Source organism: Callorhinchus milii, unplaced genomic scaffold, assembly GCF_018977255.1.
Source record: "Callorhinchus milii isolate IMCB2004 unplaced genomic scaffold, IMCB_Cmil_1.0 Scaffold13, whole genome shotgun sequence".
Taxonomy (NCBI): Eukaryota; Metazoa; Chordata; class Chondrichthyes; order Chimaeriformes; family Callorhinchidae; genus Callorhinchus; species Callorhinchus milii.
Window position 1 is genome coordinate 19126019 of NW_024704754.1, and position 23225 is coordinate 19149243.

Genomic DNA, 23225 nt, shown 5'->3' on the forward strand with positions numbered 1-23225 from the left:
CGGAGATGTCCATCTCTGTTCAGTGATGTATTGTTGGTTTATCTTGTTTTATATTAAATAAACCACGTTATTTTCTATCTGTTCATCTCCTGTGTTGTATCTTCACACGGTCCACAAAACACAGTCACTACACTTTACAGTATATCCTGTGTTTTAAAGACTTTGAGACGTATCAGCAACATGATCAGCGCTGTGTCAAATGCAAAGGTTATTATCATTATTATTATTGTTATTATTATTATTGTTGTTTTATATGATATTTAAGTTTGACTTTCCCAGCACGTGCTGTCAGGGTCACAGGGTCAGGGTGGGGGGCGGGGCACAGGCCGGATGTGGAAGTGACGTCAAGCCTGAAACCGCTCTATGCGGGCGCTGGGGGAGCGGAAGTCACGTGGGGGCGCCGGGCGGAAGTGGTGGCAGGGATGTGGCGGCTGAAGGCGCTGGTGGTCAGAGGTGAGACCCGCGGGAGGGGAGAGAGGGGGGGAGAGAGAGGGAGAGGGGGGGAGAGAGAGAGAGGGGGAGGGGGAGGGGAGAGAGGGGGGAGAGAGAGGGGAGAGAGAGAGAGGAGAGGGGGGGAGAGAGAGGGGGAGAGAGAGGGGGAGAGAGAGAGAGAGGAGAGGGGGGGAGAGAGAGGGGGGGAGAGAGAGGAGAGGGGAGAGAGAGGGGGAGAGAGAGAGAGGAGAGGGGGGAGAGAGAGGGGGAGAGAGAGAGGGGGAGAGAGCGAGAGAGGAGGGGGGGAGAGAGAGAGGAGAGGGGGGGGAGAGAGGGGGAGAGAGAGAGAGGGAGAGGGGGGAGAGAGAGAGAGAGGAGAGGGGGGGGAGAGAGAGAGAGAGGAGAGGGGGGAGAGAGAGAGGGGGGAAGAGGTGGGGGAGAGAGAGAGAGCGGTTGGGGGGGGAGGGAGAGAGGTGGTCGGAGAGGGGGGGAGAGAGCGGTTGGTGGGGGGGAGGGAGAGAGAGAGGTGGGGCAGACCAGTCACTGGGGGCAGGCTCCCCCTCTGTCACCCTCGGCTCCCGGTAACCCTGCAGCCAAAGCCCTCCCGGGGAGGGTGGTCCGAGCTGGACAAGCCGCGGGAAAGCCGGCCGGAACAGCTCGCCTGTGGTTTGGAGACTCGGACACAGTGGGTGGTTGGGCTTCCACACGTGTGTCGGACACTCGGCTGATCAAAACAATAAACACTTGCGTGTACGTTCCCCCCCACCCCCCACTCCCCACCCACCCACACCCGCCATTCTCAGTGCTGGACAATCTTTGTGCAGCGGTTTGAGATGTTGTCCAGGGTGAGTCTGAGCGTGTGAGGTTGTGCGGGAGAGGGAGAGGGAGAGGCTGCAATGCTTTGCAGACTTGTAAACATTCGTGCGACTAAAGGGAAGGAAAGTGACCATGGCAAAAAGTTGTTGTTGCATTGCGTCAGGTCCCCACATGCGAGTGACGAGGAAAGCTGAACCTGATCTTGGCCACACGGTGGGGATGTCTCAATGTTGACTCCAGGAGGAGCAGTAAACGGGTTGGTTTACGATAAACGCAGTAACTGATGATACAGTAATGACACTAATAATAACCTTGCATTTGGTACAGCGCCTTATCGCGTCGCAAGAGCGTCTCTGTTTTCTGCCCCCACCCTTTGGAACTCCATTCCACAGTCCCTTCGCCTCGTCCCCTTCGAGTTACAACTCAAGACCCTCCTCTTCAACCGTGACTTTGGCCACCTTCCTACCCACACCTTCCCTGCCCCCCACCACCTACTGATCCCAACCCCAGCTCAGGTCCAAATCCCTGACTGTCCAGCGCCTTGGGACGTTCTCCCGACGTGAAAGGCACCGTGTAAATGTAAGTTGTTGTTGATGTCTGGGAAACGGAGCTTGTGAAATGCTAAGAACAGGCTTTCTAATCACTGACTATCACTTTTATTATTCAGCACTTCACCGCTGGCACATCACAGGCCCACCACCTCCGCTGCGGCTCCCACCCAGCCACCACGCTGACGACGACTCGTTAAACCCCTCGTCTCTGATCTCAGGCCGCTTCACCCTCGACAGCAGGTTTGCTATTGAACCTTTAAACGCCTCAGTTTCATTGGGTTGTTTTGAAAATTGTCCTGAAGGAGAAATATTGCCAATTGTTGAGGTTTCACACAAACAGTGGATCCAGTGTTAAAAGCTCCCTTCCCTTTCCCTCTCTGGTGTTCTCAGTGTACCCCCTTCTCTGCGTGTACATCACTTGTGATTTTTCTGTTATCTGGTTAAATCTTTCAGCTCAGCAAAATCCCAGCATGGAGAGACCGGAGGCGGGAGACAAAAAACAAAGGAAGAGGGATTCCGGTTTTACTCCAGTCACTTGCCCCGGTATTCGGGATTGGATGCTGTGGGCTGGGTAAGGATCGGGCAGATCTCGGTCACTGTAACGCAATCATTGATCGTATTCCTCAACAGCTGGCAGAGTTGTTGTGGTTCATGTACAGCCCATTGAGGTGTGATCTGTAATAATCTGCACATCCTGTGTTCCAGGGAGCGGCTGCTGTAGTCTTTGTACACCTAGCGAAGCATATCCATCAGCAGCTCTCTCACAAGCCCCGTCAGCGAGAGAGCCATCGCGGGTCAGTCCTCTGTGTCCGCAACATCATCGCTTCGGCCTTGGACCAGGATCGAATCGGTGAGTTTGGTTTGTTTTCTCCTCTGTGAGCTGGGAGGAACGTAGGCGGGAGGTATTTGGAAACAACGGAGCGGAAAAATAACTCCAGAAATCAGGAGGCAGTTTTTCACACAAAGCGTTGTGGAAATCTGGACCTCTCCCTCCCCCAAAGGCTGTGGATGCTGGATTCATTCAAATAGTCAAGACCGAGGTGGATAGATTTCTGTTAAGTCAGAGTACCAAGGGATATGGGGCAAGGGCGGGTAATTGGAGTTGAGGTACAGATCAGCCATAACCAAATAGAATGACGGAACAGGCTCGAGAGGATGAATAGCCTCCTCCTGTTCCTCTGAAGCAGCTTTAGGTGATGATCGCGAGAGGTTTGGGTGAAGGACACCTATTTGATATCGTGCTCCCAGAACACCCACTACCATCCTCCCATTGCCGGCTGCTGTGCTGAGGGTTAAGTGATAGCCCAGGTGCTGTGTTTAATCTATTCCTTTTGTGTCACGTGTGTAGGCTGCTGTCGGAGTGTTCTGCCTCGTGTTGTGCTCGCTCACGCTGTCAGGGGCTCGACGGGTGGGAGATCGGACTCTGGGGGGGAATCGTCCCACTCTGAAGGCGAAGCTGCTTTGGGTACCAGCGCTGAGCAGCCACACCCCAGTCTGAACGTCCACTCAGGTCAGTGCCACAGAAACCCAGAGCTCGGTACAGATCCCACGGGAGTAATGGCAAAGATGGGAGCTTCCCTGTGTCCTCAGATTAGCTGCTCATCTCATGGCTGTATGTGGGACAAATGGGTGCCATGTTTCCCCACCAAACCAACCCACGCTGACCGGGACTAAATAGCTCTGAGAACCCCCACTCCCCCACCTCGGTGCAGCTCCAGCCAAACGGAGCAGCCAAGTTCAGCTCAGAATCCGGTCACTGTACTACTAAGAGTTGCTCTTAGCCTGTGACGTCCTGCAGCACAGAGCCAGAATCACTCTTTGTGCAGCGGGTAAAAGCAGTTGATTTGCCAGTACTTTCCGTGCGTCTCTCACTCGGAGTGCGCAACTCCCCCAGAATAGAACAAGCGTCATGTGCCGCTGTTTGTTTGTGCCTCGCAGGTGATGTCCTGTTTGTGGACGACGTAGAGAATTTCACATCTGGTGCAGAGGGAGAGGAAGAGGAGCGCGGAAATGTGACGGTAATGGTCTGGAACACCAGGGAAACCGCCGTCTTAAGTAACAGTCTAATAATAACCTGACGCTAGCTTCCCTGGAGGAAGCTGCCTTCCTCTCTCTCCCGGAGCTCCATGTGTTTAGTAAAATAGAATCTGACCAGGTCGCTTCCGAAGTGTGAGCTCGTCGGAGAATTTTTACATCAGAAATCTACACCATTGCTCAGAGAAAGGAAAGAGTGTGAGTTTTTGTCTCTGACTTAGTGACCTGGGTTTCAGCTGATCAATAGCAGTGAGTTTGCCAGCATTTGGTTTGCCCCTCCCACCCCCAAAAACACAGGGCGGAGCATCACTTGCACCCAGCACACAAAGGGTGCGTCACTATGCGTGTACTTTGAGTTATTATGATATAATAATAATCCTGACACTACCCATTGCTGGAAGCCATCAGCTTTGTGGTTGATATTCCTGCCAGGAAGAGCAGGTGCTGGTAACAAAGGCTGCCTTTATCATCCTGACCTGCACTAAACCCAGCTTGTTTGTGTAGAAAGAGGAATCAAATCCAGACGAGGTTTTACAGCAAGCTGCCTCCCACATGGACACAGTTGTGGGCTCCAGTATTTCCTCCATCATCAACATTATTGGTGAGTGGTCTAATGTTTAAATAATAATAATAATCCTTGTATTTGATATCGCTCCTTATCACATCATTGAGATGTCTCAAAGCACTTAACAGGATATACTGTAAAGTGTAGTGACTGTGTTTCGTGGGCAAAAACGATGATCGGGTTGAATGTGAATCGTGAATTCTCTTTATTCTGTGCTGCACTGAATTAAAACTCCTTTGTGTGTTTCGCACCGAGTTGCTGGTTACACTTGGACAGAATGTGGGAATGTTCCCTTTATTTTAACCTTCGCTAAAACCCTTCTCCTCTCACTAGGGATTCAAAATGCCAAAGCCAAGGATGACGAGGCTGCCTTCTCCTGTTTCAAGCTGGCTGCCAGTCAGGGCTCCGCAAAGGCGCAGTATAACGTGGGGGTGTGCTATGAGCTGGGAAAGGGCATCAGCAAAGACATGACAAAGGTAAAGACACAGCAAACAATCATCGCACTCTTGAATAGCTGAAGACTGCAGCCAGTGTTTTTGTTAAGATCTCTCGACTTTATCTCAGAGGAGCCGGGTTTCCTGGAGAGTTTGAAGAAGGGAGGGGTGTTAGTTAGTAAGCTACACGTATTGACAGCCCCCCCTCTCACCCACTCCCCAGGCCGCCTTGTATTACAGCTACGCGGCTGCTCAGGGGCACAGCAGGGCTCAGTACTGCTGGGGGCGGCACCTCTTACATGGAAAAACGGGAAGTGAGACGAGGGACACTCGGAGAGCTCTGGAGCAATTGGAAAAGGCAGCAAAGTCCGGCCTTAAAGAGGTAAGTGAATGAAATGTGAATGTGAGGTTCAGTGACTCTGCGCTGCACGTCACGTTACTCCAGACATGAAATGGAGCATTCTGAGAAACTCTTTTCCTCTCGCTGCCCCAGGCCCAGGCCCACCTCGGGGTTGTTTACTCCGAAGGTCCTCACCGCGATCAGCGGAAATCCATCATGTATCTCAGGATGGCAGCAGACAATGGGGTAAGGCAGAATAAACCCAGCAGATTGATCGTGCACTTGTATTGACTGTAAGGACTCAATGGTGAGAGTTGTCATTGTTTGACAGGATTCCTGCAGTCAGTACCACCTCGGGCTGTGTTACCAGCAGGGATGGGGAGTGCAGACAGATGTCCGTCAAGCGGCTGAGCTGTACCACAAAGCAGCAGCTTCTGGACATCGGGACGCCCAGTGTGCACTCGGAGCATTGTACCAACAAGGCCTAGGAGGTTACGCAACCACTACATTATCTGAGATCACTATTACAATGATGGGAGAGAGCAGGGAAGGTGGTTAGAGTAGAGAGCTTCAGTGTGAGAGCGATCACCAGTACAAACACAATGGGGAGAGAGAGAGAGAGCATGGAATGGGAATGGCCTCAAACATTTAATATCAGTTGAATAAAATTTTTAATCCAACATGAAAGGCGTTTTTACCGATGGTGAGAGTAGCTAAAGGGTTATTTGGAGATAGTTTTATCTCTTGGGAAGCCATTGTGTGATGCTGAATGAAGCTTCCTGGATGTGAATGTGTGTGTCTCTCTCTCTCCCCAACAATCTGTCCGTTCTGACCCTCAGGCCTTGCCGTGGACTATCAGCGAGCCCTGGAGCTGTACCAGAGAGCAGCCCGGGCAGGCAGTGAAGAGGCAGCAGAAAATCTACAGCATCTGATGGAAGATCTGCACATCAACGGTGAGTAGGACAGGCTCAGCTCTGAGCGAGAGGATGGGAGGTGACTGAGCGCAGTTGAAGATGTAGGTTTTAGGAGGGGATTTAAAGACAGGTAGAGAAAAAAAGAGAAGGGGCAAGACACAGAGGCAGTTCCAGAGGTTAGGGGCTGAAGAGGACATTCATCGAGTTTAGTTTGCCATTGTCTACCCGAACTCTTCAATTCTAACTCCCTGTCATTTCTGCGCGTCCCTTAATTTTTATTACTTTCGGAGTGTCTCTCATTCCAAGCCTGTATCTGCCTAAGGGAGTCTATTTCATGTTCTCGCCCCCTTTGTGAAAAGATCAAGCGTTTAGAGGAATGTGGGGTTAGAGTAAATGGAGTCTGTGGTTAATAGCCTTTTGTTGCACAGATCTACATCCCAGGCACCGTGAAGGTGCAGCCCTGAAGTGTGTGGTGTCATGGCCATGTCTCTCTGCTCTGTCCGGACCACAGCCTAGGCACAGCCCGGGACCCTCCTCACTGACAGACATAGGGTGGTCTCTATCCCATTCTCGGAGTACCGGGAATCTCTGCCTCCCGCTTGCCAGTAAAGCCAGCCTCAGCCACAGACCTGAGCTCCTCACAGCGAACATCGCAAGCCTGGATCCCAGAGGAGCTTTTCCACTGAGCCATCCCACAGGTTGCGGGATTAAAGGGGTTGGGTGAAGCCAGGTGTCCACTAACAGCCCTGTAACTGGTTGTCTGTTTGTGGTGGAGGCTGCACTGTAGCAAAGACTGTAATGTGAATTCTTATTGTCTGCCATTAGGACTTTGGACCTAAACCTGGCACAGCAAACACTGCAGGTCACAGATGTAGGACCTGGCTCTGTGTTGAGGTGACCGCTGCAGTGCTGACTGTGCTCATCCCGTATTTCCTTTGTACCTGGGGTAAGGTCCCCTATGCGGGGGCTGGATTCCGTCCAAATCAGCCACGATCTAATAGAATAATGAAACAGGCTCGAGGGGCTGAATGGCCACCTCCTGTTCCTAACCAGGACTGTGTGTCTCCACAGCCGCCACTTAGCACTGAGAGAAGAAAACACCAAACACAGGTGTTAATACTGCTCTCACACACCCCCCCACCCTGCGCAACAGCCTGTTGTGTGTAAGCCTCCAGATAATCCTATTATAAACCTCGGCAATTTTGCCTATCAATGTAAGGCACTAAATGTTTAAAAGCTGTTTGATTTGGGTGTAAAATGGTCCTGTTCAGTGTTGACCTTCGGCACCAGTCACTTCAGCAGCGGAGCTGTCCAATGGTCAGCTATAGCCCCTATGGGCTTATATATGCTGTGATGTGTTTACGCTGTGCCTGTTTTACTGACCCACGTTGAGAGCTGCTGCACTGCAGCTTCTCCCCTGACACTACCTGTTGCTGTGTGGCTTGTGTTAGTGTGACATGAGCTCACAGTCCAGGCTGACACTACAGGGGAGGGGGTTAGCACTTTGTTGTCAATGTCAATATCGAATGAGATGTTAAACCGAGTCTGTCTGACCAGGTGGACTTTAAAGGCCCCACGACAATTGGAAAAGAGAAGGGAGTTTGTTGATGTCCTGGCTAACAATCCTCCAAGTAAATCCCTCTTTCACCTCACAGCTCTTTAAAATGTCGTATTTGTCTACAAGGTCACTATCTTTAACAGGAGTGACTGTCCAGCACTTTGAGATGTTGCATCAAAATACAATGTTTCTGACAAACACTGTCAGGCTAATCACTGTGTCTGTTCCCCGCATTCAGTCTCTGGCTGGTCTTTGGGATCTGCATCCTCCTACAGTATAAGCTATGAGTGGCTCAAAAAATCTTTACCTTTTTATGAGATTACAGAAAGCTCTTACTCAGCGAGGCTGGATCTCCAAGAGAAGCTCACTGTTGTTTGCAGAGTTGTGGTCAATGTGTTATTTACGTCTAACCTGCAGTTAGTGAATGTGAGGACATCCTGTAGGTTTAACAGTGAGGAAGGGCTGTGTGATCAGACATTGGGCTTTTCCTGCCCAGGCCTTTCCAGACTCGCTTCATTTTATTCCTGGGAAGCCTGTTCCTGTCCTTGGTGCTTCTCTTCCCGAGGGGCTGTGTCCTGGAGCGGAGACCTGGGAGCAGCCAGGAGCTGATTGTGTCTGTGCTGGTGTAAGGCTCCCGGCTGGAGCTCTCTGCTCTGTGCAATAATGGTTTCTGACGGTGATTGTTCTCTCCCAGGAATCGAGTTGTCTTTCCTCCTGATTTAAGTACAATAACTGAAGGCGATGAATGTATAACATGTTATGTACCAAAGCTATGTGAGGTCTCACAGACCTGAGAGAGTTGCCTCTTTATATTCCACAGCTCTTGTTATTTTGTGAATAAAGTCCATGACTTTAGGAGTTTGATTGTGACTCTGTGTTAATTGACCGTCAGCACCATGGTAGTCGACTTTGTTAAACGTTATGTTATTGTTTCACACCAAAGCAACAGTCAGTCATGGAGATGTATTTCACTGCACCGCAGTAAGCTTCTGAACAAATCAAAGCAAATTGTTAACAGTTTAATTTGTCAGCTTCTCCTGAAAAGCATCAGATAAAGTGGAGATTACGAAGGCAGATTAGGGTTGGGGAGAGAGCTTGGGAGATGGTTAGAGAGAGGGTTAGGGTTTGGGAAAGGAGCTTTTTCAGTATGTGGAGAATCTACACCCTTCCTGACTCTGTCTTTAATGGTGACATGTCAAGTGAGCTATCTTGTCCCAATATTCCATGTTTCTCTGATTGCAATACTTCATACAGGAGATTGCTCCAAAGGGCAGGAGGCATGGAATAGCAAGAGGGGAGGAAGAGAGGAACTCCTTAATGAAAACGGAAAGGAGCAGAATGAGAGGAAGTAAAGGGCAGTGTATGGAGCTGCATCAGGGTGGAAGGAAGTGACTAGTGATGGCTGCTAATTTATGCCTTTGTGTAGAAATGATTTCTAGTGGTTTCTGAGCTGTGCTCAGCCTATCTGTTCCCAACTTCTGGAACTCCATCCCAGAATCCCTTTGCCTTGCCTCCTTCAAGGCCCGTCTAAAGACTTTCCTGTTTCACCGTTGCCTTCGGTCATCCTCCCACCCTCACCACGCTTGGCCCCCACCCTTCTTGATCCTAACCCCCAGCCTAGGTGCAAACCCTTGACTGTCTCAGCACCTCGACACGTTCTCCCAACATGAAAGTCGCTGTGAAAATGCAATTTGTTGTTGTTGAGCTCAGTATTTGGTGTGTGAGTGGAACAGTGCAGTAAATTTGTGTCTGACAATTTCAGGTCGACAGCTGAAAGTTCCTTAGTGTTGATCCTGAGTATTTTATGTGAAATTTATTTAATAACGGCAACATATACACCATGTGGAACATGTAGTAAACAATACAAGTGTACCATAAATTACATACATAAAACAACCCGTTACACACACACACACACCATCACACGCATAAAACACATCGTCACCGGTGAGGCACCCACTGAAGGAAACCATTTCAGGGTCTAGACTACTCCCAAACAATCACGAGAGGAGGTCACGTCACCAACAGTTGTGAAGCTTTGGCAGCGATTGTTGACCTGGGCTGTGGGGGTGACAGCCTTACTCGATGAACACTCCCCATTGATGTTGGTGACACCAGTGATACCCAAGTGGTATAGGGTGCACACTCTGTCACCTCTGACCCTCAGAAAGTCTGTGGCACCAGGTATCTCGAGGCCAGGAATGGCCAGCCTGGAATCCAGTGGGAACACCACGGGGTTGGGATTAAGCACCTCTCTGTCCGTCTTTCCTGGGCTTCTTGCTGTCCCGCTCTGTGAGCCTCAGCCTCCCACCGGGGATTCTCAGGGAAGACTGTTCCCTTGCTTGCTGTTAAACCAGCTGATGGGGATCCTCTTCGCTGTCCTCCTCTGTCCCCGATCCATCCCACTCACGGTCAAGCGATGCCTGAGCCTCGGCTTTCTGTGCCAGGAGGAGCTGGAAGAAGGTGCTCATCTCGTTCAGCAGCGACCCCGTGACCTCCGGCCCAGCACCAGCCTTGCCGAAAGTGGAGAAGGTGGTTTCCTGATTGTCGCCGGGGGGTTGGGAGGTGCTGGCAGAGCCGGGGGTCTCAGGGCTGAACAGGTTCTCCCGGTAATCGGCGGTGAGCGTGGAAGGCAGCGACCAGCATAACTCCTCCAGTCTCAGCTGATCAGCAGCCTCGGCCCCACCTGAAACAGAGCGAGAAAGAGCGACACTGCCGATGAGTACAGGCGCCGCTGTGACAATATCCTGACCCACACACCCACAAAACACACAGTCAAAACCACTTTACAGTCAAGCACTTTGAGACGTCTCAACCACGTGATAAGGCACTACATCAAATATAGGTACTATTATCATTATAACAGTGCCTTGGGATGTCCGTGTCAGGTCAGGGTAACTAGGTGATATGGAGCAAATGGGGATAATTGGAGATGAGGTACATGATCTAATGGTGGAACAGGCTCGAGGGGCTGACTGAACGACCTACTCCTGTTCCTATGTTCCTCCCGGTGTGAAAGGCGTTGTATGGTGGTTGTTGTTGGGGCAATGATGACCCACCTGTGGGGACCGGCCAGCCATTCCTGGCCAGCAGGTCACTGAACCCTGCCTCCAGCAGCTGCTCCAGTGGGGTGTCATGGCCTGTCTCACAGTCACTGTCTCCAGCCTCGCTCTCCCCGTGACCACTGTCCTTCAGGCTCGTCCTGTCCACATCCTGAGCCACAGCCCGACTGCACCAGAGAAAGAATAAAATACACAGTCACTACACTATACAGTGTATTCTGTGAAGAGCTTTGAGACGTCTCAACAAGGTGATACGGCAGGATATCAAATGCAACGATAGGCAATTGATGCAGCACCTGAAACATGCAAACATCTGACTCACAAGCCTTACTCACCCGCAGCTCTTTAAATATTTGTTTCCACGGAAATTCGGCGTCGGCTGGAACTGTCCCTGGTGCAGCAACGACAACAACTGGGAGATTTGCTGTAAACACAAAATGTGAGGACATTTCTGAGTCAGTCCGGGAAGGGAATCTGCAACTCCATCCCCAGAGCCTTTCTGCCTCCCTCCCAGAGCCCCTCATCAGAGTTTCCAACCCAAGCTGAGATTTCCATGCATCCCACATACACATGGAAATTCCAGAGATAGATTGTTAAAAGGGGATGCGCTCTCTCTCTCGCTCCCTGGATTGTACCTGTATAATATCTCACAGAGTTCAGTGTTGCAGTAGAAAGGCATTCTATGTAGGGATTTACGGTCACTTCCCCCCTCCCTCTCCCCTTGGCTCGGGGTCAAACTCCGCCACCATCAAGCGCTCCGGGACCCTACCCCCCGTGAAGGGAGCTCCATAAATGCATGTAGTAGTTGTTGTTGTTGATAGAGGCAGATAGGAGCTGCTCACCTGGACATGGGGGGAGCCTGGGTTCAGCTCTAAGGTGCAGTCTGAGAAGCCGGCCATGGAGAGCCTGACCAGCTCCCTGAGCAGCTGCTGCCGGGGATCCCTCTCTCTCCGCAGGGTGGGGTACAGTCTCTCCGGCTCTGGCCGCTTCTCTTCCTCAGGCTCCGGAGGCTTCTCCTGGGGGGACGGAGGGCAGGGAGGAGCCGGGGGCTCGGGCCTGGGTTTCCCAGGGTGGAGTAGGGTGATGTCCGTCTTCTGGATGTGACGGTGAGGTCTCCGGGGATGGTTCTGGTAGCTGGACTCCGCCTGCCGGCAGTTGTATGCTCGGCTGTCCCGCTTCTCGGCTTTACATCTGCCCCTGAGGAAGACCACGAGTAGCAGGAGAAGCAGACACAAGCCGGATAGGAACAGGACACTGAGCAAAGACACACTGAGCTTCTGGCTGGCCAGCGCTGGTCCCATGGACCTTCCATCTTGCCGGACAAAGGTGACGGTGAGGGCAGCACTGGTGCAGAGAAAAGGCTTCCCTCCGTCCTGCACTGAGATGAGAATTGTCCATTCCTTGGCCAGGAGTTGGCTGCAGTTGGTAGCTCTGACCTGGATGAGCCCCAGGCTCTCATTCACCGTAAACACCCCCTCCTCGTTGCCCCCGGTGATGGAATAATTGAGCTGGGCATTTGTACCAGAGTCAGCGTCCTCTGCTGTCACCGTGGTGACCAGGTAAAGCTGCTCCTCGGGGCTGGTGAGCGCTGGTCTGGAGGATGCGCCGCTGAACTCCTCGGGCTCCTTGGTGATGATGGAGGAGCCAGACTCTCTCTCTGCAGCTACCTTGACTGACGGTGAGCCAGACTGTCTGGGAAACGGTGCCCGGTGATTGGAGCCCCTTGTGACGGGTTCTGGTGATGGAGACACCATGGTGATGGGCACAGTGATGTGAGCTGTGCCGTGTCTCAGGGGCGGGTGGGTGATCACTGGAGCATTGTCATTCACGTCGATGATGTCGAGCCTGGCGTGGATCTCGCTCAGCAATGAGGGCTCCCCTCCATCCTTCGCCTGGACCACAAACTCCACCTGCCTGAACTGCTCATAGTCATACCGTATGAGGGTGCGAACGGCACCTGTGTTGGGGTCAATGGTGAGGAGAGAAGGTACTGGAATTCCCAGCACACGAGCTTCCCGGATAGAGTAAGTAACTTGGCCATTGTTGCCCAGGTCCAGGTCACGGGCTGTCACAGTGAGAACGGGCTCCGTGGGGAGACTGTTCTCCAACACCGAGGCCTGGTAACTGTCCTGGAGAAAGCTCGGGGGGTTATCATTCTCGTCTGTAACCTTGACTGTGAAGTGCCTCATGGAGGTGAGGGACGGAGACCCATTGTCCTCAGCCACCAGCGTCAGGTTGTACTCGGCCTGGCTCTCCCGGTCCAGGGTGGCATTAGTCACGACCATGTAATTGGTGTCATCGGTCTTGATGAGCCTGAAATGGCCATTGGCCTGGAGTGAGCACTTCAAGCTGCCTGGCTCCCCCGAGTCAGGGTCCGTCACTCTCACCAGGGCAATGAACGTGTTCCTCTCCACCATCTCAGACACCACAGCCGTGTTGTCCATCGGCGACACTGAGCTGACGTGGATCTCCGGAGCATTGTCATTGACGTCCAGAACTTCAAGAACAAATCAAGAACAAAGCGTTTGGTTAACGTTGAGCCTTTCGTGTTCATTGTCGCAATGTTTCTAGTATTTATTTTACAGATTATATTGAGGTTAATTCTCAAATCATAATTGGCTGAAAATCCTCTGTTAATGCCTGAACTTATTCGACAACGTTTTCAGTATTCCCTCCTCAGTAAACTCCGATTCTCTCAGTCCAGCCGCCCACCAGTGTCTCACTCTGGTGACCTCATGGAGAGAGTGTAGGGATAGAGAGAGTGTAGGGATAGAGAGAGTGTAGGGATAGAGAGAGTGTAGGGATAGAGAGAGTGTAGGGATAGAGAGAGTGTTGGGATAGAGAGAGTGTTGGGATAGAGAGAGTGTTGGGATAGAGAGAGTGTAGAGATAGAGTGTTGGGATAGAGAGAGTGTTGGGATAGAGAGAGTGTTGGGATAGAGAGAGTGTAGAGATAGAGTGTTGGGATAGAGAGAGTGTTGGGATAGAGAGAGTGTAGGGATAGACGGTAACAGCACAGAGTGGGGTTGAGATCAGTAACAGCACAACGAGGGATATATCAAATGCGTCCATTATTATTATTACTATTAATTATTATTATTATTTAAAAGCAGAGAGTGAGAGGTCGGTCACCTGTGACCTGAATGCTGCAGTGAACAGGGATGGAGTTTGGTCCCAGATCTCTGGCCTGAACCTGCAGTTGATGGACTCCGGTCTTCTCCCGGTCCAGGGCTCGGGTCAGGGACAAGCGGCCGCTCTGGGGGTCGATGGCAAAGATGTCCGCGGTGCCGGGGTCCCGGGGTCCGGTCAGGGAGTAGCGCACCTCCCCGTTGTTGCCCTGGTCGGGGTCGGTGGCCGTGAGGTGCAGGAGGGTGGTCCCGGGCGCCGTGTCCTCTCTGATCTGCAGCTCCTCGGGGGTCCCCGCGAACCGGGGCTGATTGTCGTTGGAATCCAACACGTTGATGCGGACAGAGACGGTACCGGAGCGCCGGGGCTGCCCGTTATCCACCGCCACGAGCGTCAGTTCATGTACCGAGCGCTGCTCCCGGTCCAGCGCCGCCTTCACCAGCAAATGCGGGCGCCTCCCACCGTCCGGCCCGCGGGCCGCCTCGAGGGCGAAGTTCTGGCTCGGCGACAGGAGGTAGTGACTGAGGCCGTTCTCCCCCACGTCCGCATCCAGAGCCCCGGCCAGAGGCAGGCGGGTGCGCACTGAGGCGCTCTCATTGATCTCCATCTCCAGTCTGGAGTTGGGGAAGCGAGGCTCGTGGTCATTGATGTCCATCAGCTCCATCTCCACCTGCACCACAGCCCTGGGCTCCCCCCGGTGACTGCTCAGCAGGACCCCCATCCCCAGGCTGCAGGGCCCCCGGGAGCCACACAGCGCCTCTCTGTCCAACCGCCCTGAGCTCTCCAGCGCCCCGTCTCCAGGTGACACCCGCACCGGCCACTCCGGTCCCGGCAGCAACAGCTCATAGCGTCCGGGACCCAACTCCAACTCCGGCTCCAGACTGAGATCATCAGCTAACCTCCCGATCAACGTGCCCTCGGGTACCTCCTCATACACCCGGTACCGGGCTCTCACCGTGGGCGGGTCCCTGCCGCTCCCACCCCAGCAAACTGGCCACCAAACCAGGGTCAGACACAGCCAGAAGCCCTGTATCTCCATCCTCCCTCACCCCCCTGCCCCCTTGCCCCCCTGCCCCCTGCCCTCCTGCCCCCTGGCCCCCTCACCCCTGCCCCTGCCCCCCTGCCCCACTGCCCCACTGCCCCCTCACACCCTGCCCCCCTGCCCTAGGCAGCTCCCGACATCCCTGATCCTTCACTAACCTGTGCTCAGCCCTGTGCCCCGGGGTGGGGATGGGTTGGTTATCTTTCTCACTAACTACTGACACTAACTGTAACAGTCAAACTATTTCACACCACATTCCCCAGTCTGCTCCCTCTCTCCCTCCCTCCCTCTCCCTCTCTCTCTCCCTCTCCCTCCCTCTCCCTCTCTCCCTCCCTCTCCCTCCCCCTCCCTCTCCCTCTCTCTCTCTCCCTCTCCCTCCCTCTCCCTCTCTCCCTCCCTCTCCCTCTCCCTCCCTCTCTCCCTCTCTCCCTCCTCCTCTCCCTCTCTCTCTCTCCCTCTCCCTCCCTCTCTCTCCCTCCCTCCCTCTCTCCCTCCTCACCGGGTTATTGCCTGAAGTTAACTGAAACCCTTAGTCTTCACATCCTCCGGTGTTGACGTACGGGAACATATAACTGTTCTCAAGCCAATGAGCATCAAGTGCAGAGAGAGGGCGAGAGGGGCTGGGGATGGGCTGGGAGGAGTCTGCAGCTTCCCTGTCCCGTCCCAGGACTGTGTGTGTGTGTGTGTCTCTCTGTGAAAAGGCTCCAAATCCAACCCCCCCCCCCCCCACCCCCAGACACCTTCCCCCTTCCCTCCTGTCAGGAGCTGTGACAAACCAGGCCAGGACGGACCCCTTCCTTTAGTCTCACAGGGCGAGAGAGCCAGGCCACCTGTGCTCAGTCCAGGCTGGCAGGGGAGCCACTGCATTGACACTTTAAATCCAGGTGCCATCTGTCTGTTGAGGTGGATTTCAATTTGTTTGTTTTTTTCCCCAGGCGGTTGTCTGGCACATGCGGAAAACTGATCACCGTGCTTTACAGAGTCCCCAAACCAAACCGAGAATTCCATACATCCCATCTACACATGGAAATTCCAGAGATAGTGTTGGAATGGAATGTGCTCCCTCTCTCTCTCTCCCTGGAGGGATGCATCCCGCTTACCTAATCCCAGAAAGTATTAAGCGCAGGTTGCACGAGCCAAGGCTTGCAGGAGCCCAGTGTGCGAGGCTGGAGTCTAACCAGAGTGTGTAACTGCTGGAGTCTAACCAGCTAAAACCGCAGAGGATTTCAATAGTCCCACAACACTTACTAGTAAAGAGAAGGGACTACTGTGAGAGGGGGGGGGGGGGGGGGTTGAGGAGGGGTGGGGGGAGGGAGGGTAGCACACTCCCAGTGACCAGCACACTGTGTCTATTGAACTCATCCCTGTATGTGTTCCAGCTCAGGAAGGGTAGTCCTATGTGGGATGGGATGGGTAGAGATTTCCCACATTTTACCAGCATGCGGGGGTGGGGCGGTGCTATTCCTCCATTCTCTTCCCATTTCCTTCCTGACATAAGGGGCAGAATCTCTGTGCAGGTAAGTTCTGCACAGGCCAAAAGCTCTGGAACTGGCAGATATTCACAATGATAATTTGAGTCACTAAAATGTCACATTTCACAGAAAGTTTACGTCAAACCTTTCTCTGCGTAACATCTGGGTTAGACCTAGTGAGACCGATGGTGACTTATAATAATAGTAATATTCCTTGCATTTGATACAGCGCCTTATCACATCTTCAAGATGTCTCAAAGTGCTTCACAGGATATACTGTGAAGTGTAGTGGCTGTGTATTTTGTGGGTGACTCGTGTGTGATCACTACTGGACAAAGTCTTTTATAGACAAAGTTCTGAGCCAGTTGTAAGGTTCTCTTGTCACCCTCAACTCAACACCATGTTGTAGCTTATAGCTCATTACAAGCTACTGTTTCTCTTGCTAATTGCTGCTAACCCGCAGGAAATACTTCCATCAGGTCCATCAGGTACCCCAGCTGCACTATTGTCAAAGAGCTTACAATAAGTCATTGTGAAAGAAATAGGATGTTGCAAATGGTAGCGAGCGCTTATTGATGACAACAAACCCAGGAAGTCAAGCCGTTCTCATGTAAAAGTGTCATTGGAGAAAATTAACTCTTTCAGGATAGGCTCTCGTCTGCTACCCAAAAATCCTAAAGATCATCTGAGTGAGCTCAGCATCTCAGAGTCCACCTAAGGGAATTACCTGACAATGGAGAGGTAACAAGTAAGAGGAGATCTTATTGAAGTCCAGATCCTAAAGGCTACAGGCATGCGAGACTCGCTAACCCTTATTCAATATGGTCAACCATTGAGTCAAGGTCTCAGTAACTGCTGTACACAGTGAGAGGTTAACATGTGGATCAGTTTCCCAGGGACATGGTGGAGGCAGAGGGTGAAGCAGCTGCCAAAGCAAATTCAGATTTCACATTGAAACAAAGCGTACATTCCATGCCGCTAAGTTCCTTATAATAATAATCACCTTTGCATTTGATATAGCGTCTCAGCAAGTCATTGAAACATCTCAAAGTGCTTTACAGAATATACTGTGTATTTTGTGGCCGAAATGCAGAAGCCAATTGTGCACTTAGTGTATCACAATCAGTCGTGTATTGAATGACTACATGATTTTTTTTGTGAAGCAATAGTCAACAAGATTGGGTTCAACTTCATTAACCACCAGGGATGGACATACGTCATTCAAAAGCATCAAATAAGACATTTTTTTGAATGAAACCAGTTAACAGTCAAAGTCCCAGGGAACTCATAGCTACAGGATGGATGTCTGGAGCTTTGTATGTCCTCAGCGGCCACTGTGGAAGCAACAGATCTGATCTCTGGGGAGGAAAGGCGGACACGAGACCTGGCTCACATTCAGAAGGCAAACCCTGGGCAAGGAAGTTGGTTTGAGTGTGAACCATGTGGACAAGGCACAGAAAATACCACCCCAGAAAATGCTCCACTTACACTACACAGCGACTGGACATAACAACGCCACACATAATATTACAGGGCACAGCAGAACAGTATGGGTTAGAAACAGGGAGCCCAGGAAATTACGGTAAATGGGACAGGTGTTTGGTATGGCGTGAATTCCTGCGCTGGAATTAATCCTGACATTACTAGTTACTAGCTACATTACTAGAAATCTAGTCATGTAAAGTGACTAGAAATTCCATTGTCAGAGATCCGGGGGATATTAGGAGCCACATCTATCTGCGACGGAAGTTTGGAGCTGAAATATTAGAGGGGATTTGATGCAGATTTTATTTTTAGCATTTTAAAAAACAGGATGTTGCTTTTTTTTCATCAGCTTTTGCAGCCCAAACTCTTGCTGTCAGCATAATCGCAGGTCGTTTACAGGTCTGTGACCTGCAAGGCCCCACGTTTGTGAGAGAGTGTTAGTGTGCGGGACACATACACCAAGGTTTGGGTCAGCTACTCAGTAGTAGGTACTAACACAACCTGGCCAGCAGTCCTACAGAATCATACTCACTCATTTTCCTCTTTGTGGGAGCTTATTGTGTAATAATTGGCTGCCGTGTTTGTGCAGTAATACAGTCACTATAAATGATGGCGATTCGCTGGGAAGCCCTTTGAGATGTTTCAACCTTTTTGGACCCATATCAAAAGCCAAGGTTTGTTTTACAATGATGTTACTGAACCCAAAGTCATTCCAACTCATAAGCGTTTCTGAACCAATGTTATTGCATTCTGAAAGAGACTGAAGTGAAGTGATAATGAACCAAATATACAACATAAAGTCTTACCATCTGCTCTGGCCGGCTAGAGCTGTGGAGCTCAGACTGATAATCCTACTGTGATGTCTGGATGGAATAGCTGGCTGTTCTCACCCAATCTTCTCACACCGGCTTCTCGCTGCAAATTAAGTGTCACTACTTCTCATCTCTAAAGAGATCAGTAGTTGAGGATTTACTCCTTAAAACCTTCCCAAATCTATTAAGTAATTAACGAAGGAGGTCTCTTTTTTCCTTCCACATCAAGTACCTGTCAGGTTCCCACAGCTTAGCCTTCAGTTCCTCTCTCACAGCTGGTGTTGTGTATTTAACAGAGGTCCATAGCTGGCTCTGCCCACTCTCCCGGGCCCCATGGAACTGTGGAGAGGAGCCATTGCCGACCCAGGGAGGGCCTCATAATAAAAGTTGGCAGGAAAGGTTTGGATGAAGATGACCCATTGGCCCATTTGATCTCCTTTCAGAACATCCATCCAAACTTCAGACAATTCTCTCCTCACCCACCCCAAAGTGTGACATCCCATCATCACCCCCCCCCCCCACCACCACCCACACACAAACTCACACACATACACACTCAAACACACACACACCACTCAAACACATACACACACATTGAATGACCTAGCTGAATAAATGATTTTTCTGAATGTGCAGGAAGCTTTGTGTTCCAGACTTACTGCACAAACTTGCTTCATATTTCTCCAACAAACACCTGAAACATCCATAAGTGCGGAAACCTCAATCCCAGCTGCCTGGACCGGACTCAAGCCCAGAGCGCACACACAAAGCCACATTGTTTCAGCACAATCTGATTCCCAAGTCATATAAAATCAGTTTCCTCACGTCAAGACTTTAAGACAGTGTGAATGAACCTTTTCATAGACTGGCAACAGTTAATCAGTGTTAAAAATAGTGTTATTTATGTTCCTGGTTTATAATGATAGGCACACTCAGCTCTGAGAATCAGTGGCAGACTGTGGGCAGAGACTCTGGGGCACTATTGGCCCATCACTGGACACACTCTCTCGCCTCAAACATGAACCTGTCTGCAATATCAACATAAACTTAGACAGCACCATTGGTGTTGGAGGAACTTCTCAAAGCACTTCACAACAATGATGGGAACCTTTGCCTCGTTCTCTCTCTTGCCTCCCTCAAGGCCCGGCACAAGACCCTCCTCCGACCCCCACCCTCCCTGCCCTCCACCCTCTCTTGATCCCAACCCCCAGCTCGGGTCCAGTCCTCCCGACATGAAAGGCACTGTAACAAATGTCATTTTGTTGGTGGTGGTGGTGATGGTTTATCCTTTTCTAAAAGGAATTGGCTTCCAAATGAAGACAGAGTTTAAGAATTTTTCACAATTCTGCTCGATCTTAAACTCTGAGGCAAAATGGTTGTTCAGGCTGAGACCGTGAGGAATCTCTGCCCCCGAGTCCCTCGTCTCTAGTGGGAGCTTTGGCTCAGGTGCTGACACAGGCACAGGATGTCAGGCCGGGCTCCATCGCACAGTGCCATTATGTTGGCAAATGTTAAAACAACAGTGATTTCCTGTGTCAAGGTCAGAGCCCACCTTCCTGCTCCCAGTGAAGGCGTGGCCCAGGCAGCAGTTATCTGGAATCACATATGTTCTGCTTTAAAAGCAGCGCACTTCCTTTCCTCCTTTGCAGGTCACAGACCAGTCAGATCTAAAGCCAGTCTGTACCATCGAGCCTGGGTTTCCTCTACAGTCTCAGCTCACGACTGCAATGGGTTGGGTGTCTGTGAGAACAGGGAACACTTTGCCACAAGCACACACTAAACCTCAGATGCTAACAATAATTAAAAGGCAATTGGATAAGTTGTGAAGGTGATTATCTAAATTTAGAAATCCCTTAAGTATTGTCTTGGAGTTTCTGGGGACCCACCCCCCACTGTGCTCAAGGCTAATGTGTGTGAAGTGAGATCACACATTCACGTCTGTCTCGTGGATACTCTGAGTCTTTGTTTCATCAAAAAATCGCCTTGTCTCTGCCGGCCTGCATTCACACTGGTTCATCCCAATTAATCATCTATTTTTAGACCTGTGCCACATCCTACAACAACAATTTGCATATAGATAGCACCCCTCATGCAGGGTAGCACACACACACACACAAAGCCCCAGCTTTCGGTCCCTCCTCCTCACACTCTGCTGTTTGCTGTCCTGTTGGCCTGTGTCTCACCCACATCCTCTCACAGGAAGCTCTGTATCCCAGCACGCCTTGTGCAACAAGGTCCAATTCCTGTCAGCTTTGGGCTCTGTAAAAGCTAAAAGCTTCAGCTGTAAAATCAGATGAAGGCTGAGATTACAATGTGCACATTGTATGACAATGTCTTTGTTAGTTCTCTGCTGCAGTAAACTGGGGTCTAATTAGCAACTTTAACTGTTTCTGCTATGTTGGACTAGTTCCCCGGCATGGGTTAGCCTCTTTGGACAAGGGGCAAACATGGGAGGAAATGGCTGGGGTTTCCTGATGATTTCCAGTGAGTTTCTCAATCAGAAGCTGAGCTGTAAAGATTGTGAAGATCCTTGGTTCAGTCCCTGACTTGTTCTGAAATATTTGTGGTCAATGCGATCACTTACAAGTGTCCCAGAATAGGACCAGCCATGGTTCCCCATTTCTGATCATTGTACAGCAATCCCTTCCACCCACCCCCCCATTGAAGGGCGTGTACGGGCCTTCATGGGGATAGGATTGGGGCTGGTCAATCAATGTTCTTGGTGATGTTTTTTACACTTAAACATCCAGCTGACGTGGCTCAGTCATATGGCCCAGACATTTGGATGCTGCATCCTCGGCACAGCAGCTTTACCGAGTTGGCTTTGGGATTTTGTGTTGCTAGCGCCACCGAGCGGTGAAGGCGCAGTATCGCTGCGGTCAGACCTTGCACCATCGGCTGAGCAGGAAAGGGATGGATCACAGGAGAGGTTTGGATGGATTCCCTTTCCAGTCTTATTCACTACCCCGTGTTTTACCTTTTTTTGGAGGGTGGTGGGGGGGGAGGGAGATTCGCCTAAAAAGAAAATAACAGAAAAGTCTTTACATTATTTTATTATATCACAAGAAATTACCTGCTCACATTAAACAAGTCAGGGAAGATGAGCGTGGGAACCTCTCGGTGCCTGTGCTCCACTTAAGCCAGGAGTTACTTCCTGGATTTTATTTTGACCTTGGAAGTTTGTGGAAGCACAATTCCAGATTTGGGAGGGACTTTGATTTCATACATCCTCTCACTTCGCTTTAGATTGGGCTTTGGGTCCCGTTTGGTTGCCTTCTCGCTCCCAGAGTTGGCCAGTTTATCGTAGGACATCGTTCGGGGGCTGGGGCGAAGTCCGGGACTCTTCCCGGCTTTCTTGGCCTTGGGTTTCCTGACATTGTTGGGGGGGAGTTCCTTGCCGGCCTTGGAGTCTTTCTGACCCGCTCGCTCCTTCTCATGGGTTTTTATTGCTGCCTGACCGGCTTTCTCACCTTTGGATTTTTCCAGGAAGTTTTTCCGGAAGATCTCGCACTTTGTCATCGGTCGCTCGGCCTCAGACTCCTCATCACTCGGTGTTGAGTCCTCGTCGTATTCATAGACGTCGTCGCTCAGTGGCAATTTCACCCCCATCCGGCTCCCGCCTTCGGTTTGATCATCTGTCGACTCAACGACCTCGTACTCGCAAGTGACATCCTCCTCTTCTGTCTCCACGCCCTTCCTCCTGGTGCTGCTCTGGGATTCTCCCACCTTCGTGCTCTCATTCCCCCCTTCCAGAAGCAGCAGGTTGGCCGTGGTCTCCGTCAACATGTCCATCAGCGTTTCCATCTTCAGGGTCAAGATGTTGTTCTGCTCCTGAAGGAGCCGGTTCCTCTCTCTCATATTCTTCACCAGATCGCTCTGGCTGCTGTTGTCCATGTCTCGGCTGTGGGACACCCATCTCCCTTTCCGAAAAGTGAACCTCTGGCCATTGAATCGGAGCTCAGTTGGTTCGTGCTCCAGCCCCAGCTCAGCCAGTCGGTGGTTGTAGTCGAGGTAATAAAGCGAGGAGATGGGCGGGTTTTTGCGTGGGACACTCTTGCGGGGCTTAAATTTATTTGTACAAGGCAGAGGATGACTTTCAATGAAGAACTTGATTCTCTCCCTGATGTCCGCTGTGTAGGATTCAAACTGATCCATTCAACAAGACTAGATAAGCAACAAAGAGAAACCTTTACTCAGACACTTAGGAAGAGACAGAGGGAGACAGAGAAGGGGCCACAGGTTTGACACCTCTGCTCCCTCAGTGGCTCAGTTGGTAAAAATACAAACCAGATGATGATCTGAGCTACACAGAACACAAAGATCTCCATGTGCTGTGATAGCTGCAGTGGAGGATCTGGGCTGAGGAATGGACTTCCTTTAGCTGGTGGCACCTGGTGAAATCCTGCACGGCTGTGCGTGTCCGGTGTAAATCTAATCGGTCGTTCCCCACCTCTCACAGGACACCTCTGCTCCTGCCCGACCCACAGAGCAACGTCCAATGGGCTCAGGGCCCCTACCCTGCGTGCGGGACGCTATACAAAAGCAAGTTGTTGTTGTTTTCGGCCCATAGCCCCCCCCCACCG

At 51.2% G+C, this 23225-nt stretch overlaps 3 protein-coding genes across 3 annotated transcripts; 1 reads left to right on the forward strand and 2 right to left on the reverse strand.

The window, feature by feature from the left end:
• Positions 1-422: 422 nt before the first annotated feature.
• Positions 423-7660, forward strand: dele1 (DAP3 binding cell death enhancer 1). The gene is made up of 13 exons (XM_042340162.1): positions 423-453; positions 1916-2039; positions 2253-2370; positions 2505-2649; positions 3148-3309; positions 3738-3817; positions 4338-4434; positions 4732-4874; positions 5056-5214; positions 5326-5418; positions 5504-5663; positions 6012-6125; positions 6515-7660. The coding sequence occupies exons 1-13, from the start codon at positions 423-425 to the stop codon at positions 6808-6810; spliced, it is 1722 nt and encodes a 573-aa protein (XP_042196096.1). The 3' UTR covers positions 6811-7660.
• A 1769-nt stretch (positions 7661-9429) lies between these two features.
• Positions 9430-14896, reverse strand: pcdh12 (protocadherin 12). The gene is made up of 5 exons (XM_007908140.2): positions 13838-14896; positions 11549-13203; positions 11042-11130; positions 10704-10873; positions 9430-10330 (listed from the first exon to the last, which is right to left on the reverse strand). The coding sequence occupies exons 1-5, from the start codon at positions 14868-14870 to the stop codon at positions 9993-9995; spliced, it is 3285 nt and encodes a 1094-aa protein (XP_007906331.1). The 5' UTR covers positions 14871-14896; the 3' UTR covers positions 9430-9992.
• A 6893-nt stretch (positions 14897-21789) lies between these two features.
• cby1 (chibby homolog 1 (Drosophila)) lies at positions 21790-22837 on the reverse strand. Its single transcript, XM_007908176.2, has one exon. It carries the CDS (start codon positions 22795-22797, stop codon positions 21790-21792), a length of 1008 nt encoding a protein of 335 aa, XP_007906367.1. The 5' UTR covers positions 22798-22837.
• Positions 22838-23225: the final 388 nt, after the last annotated feature.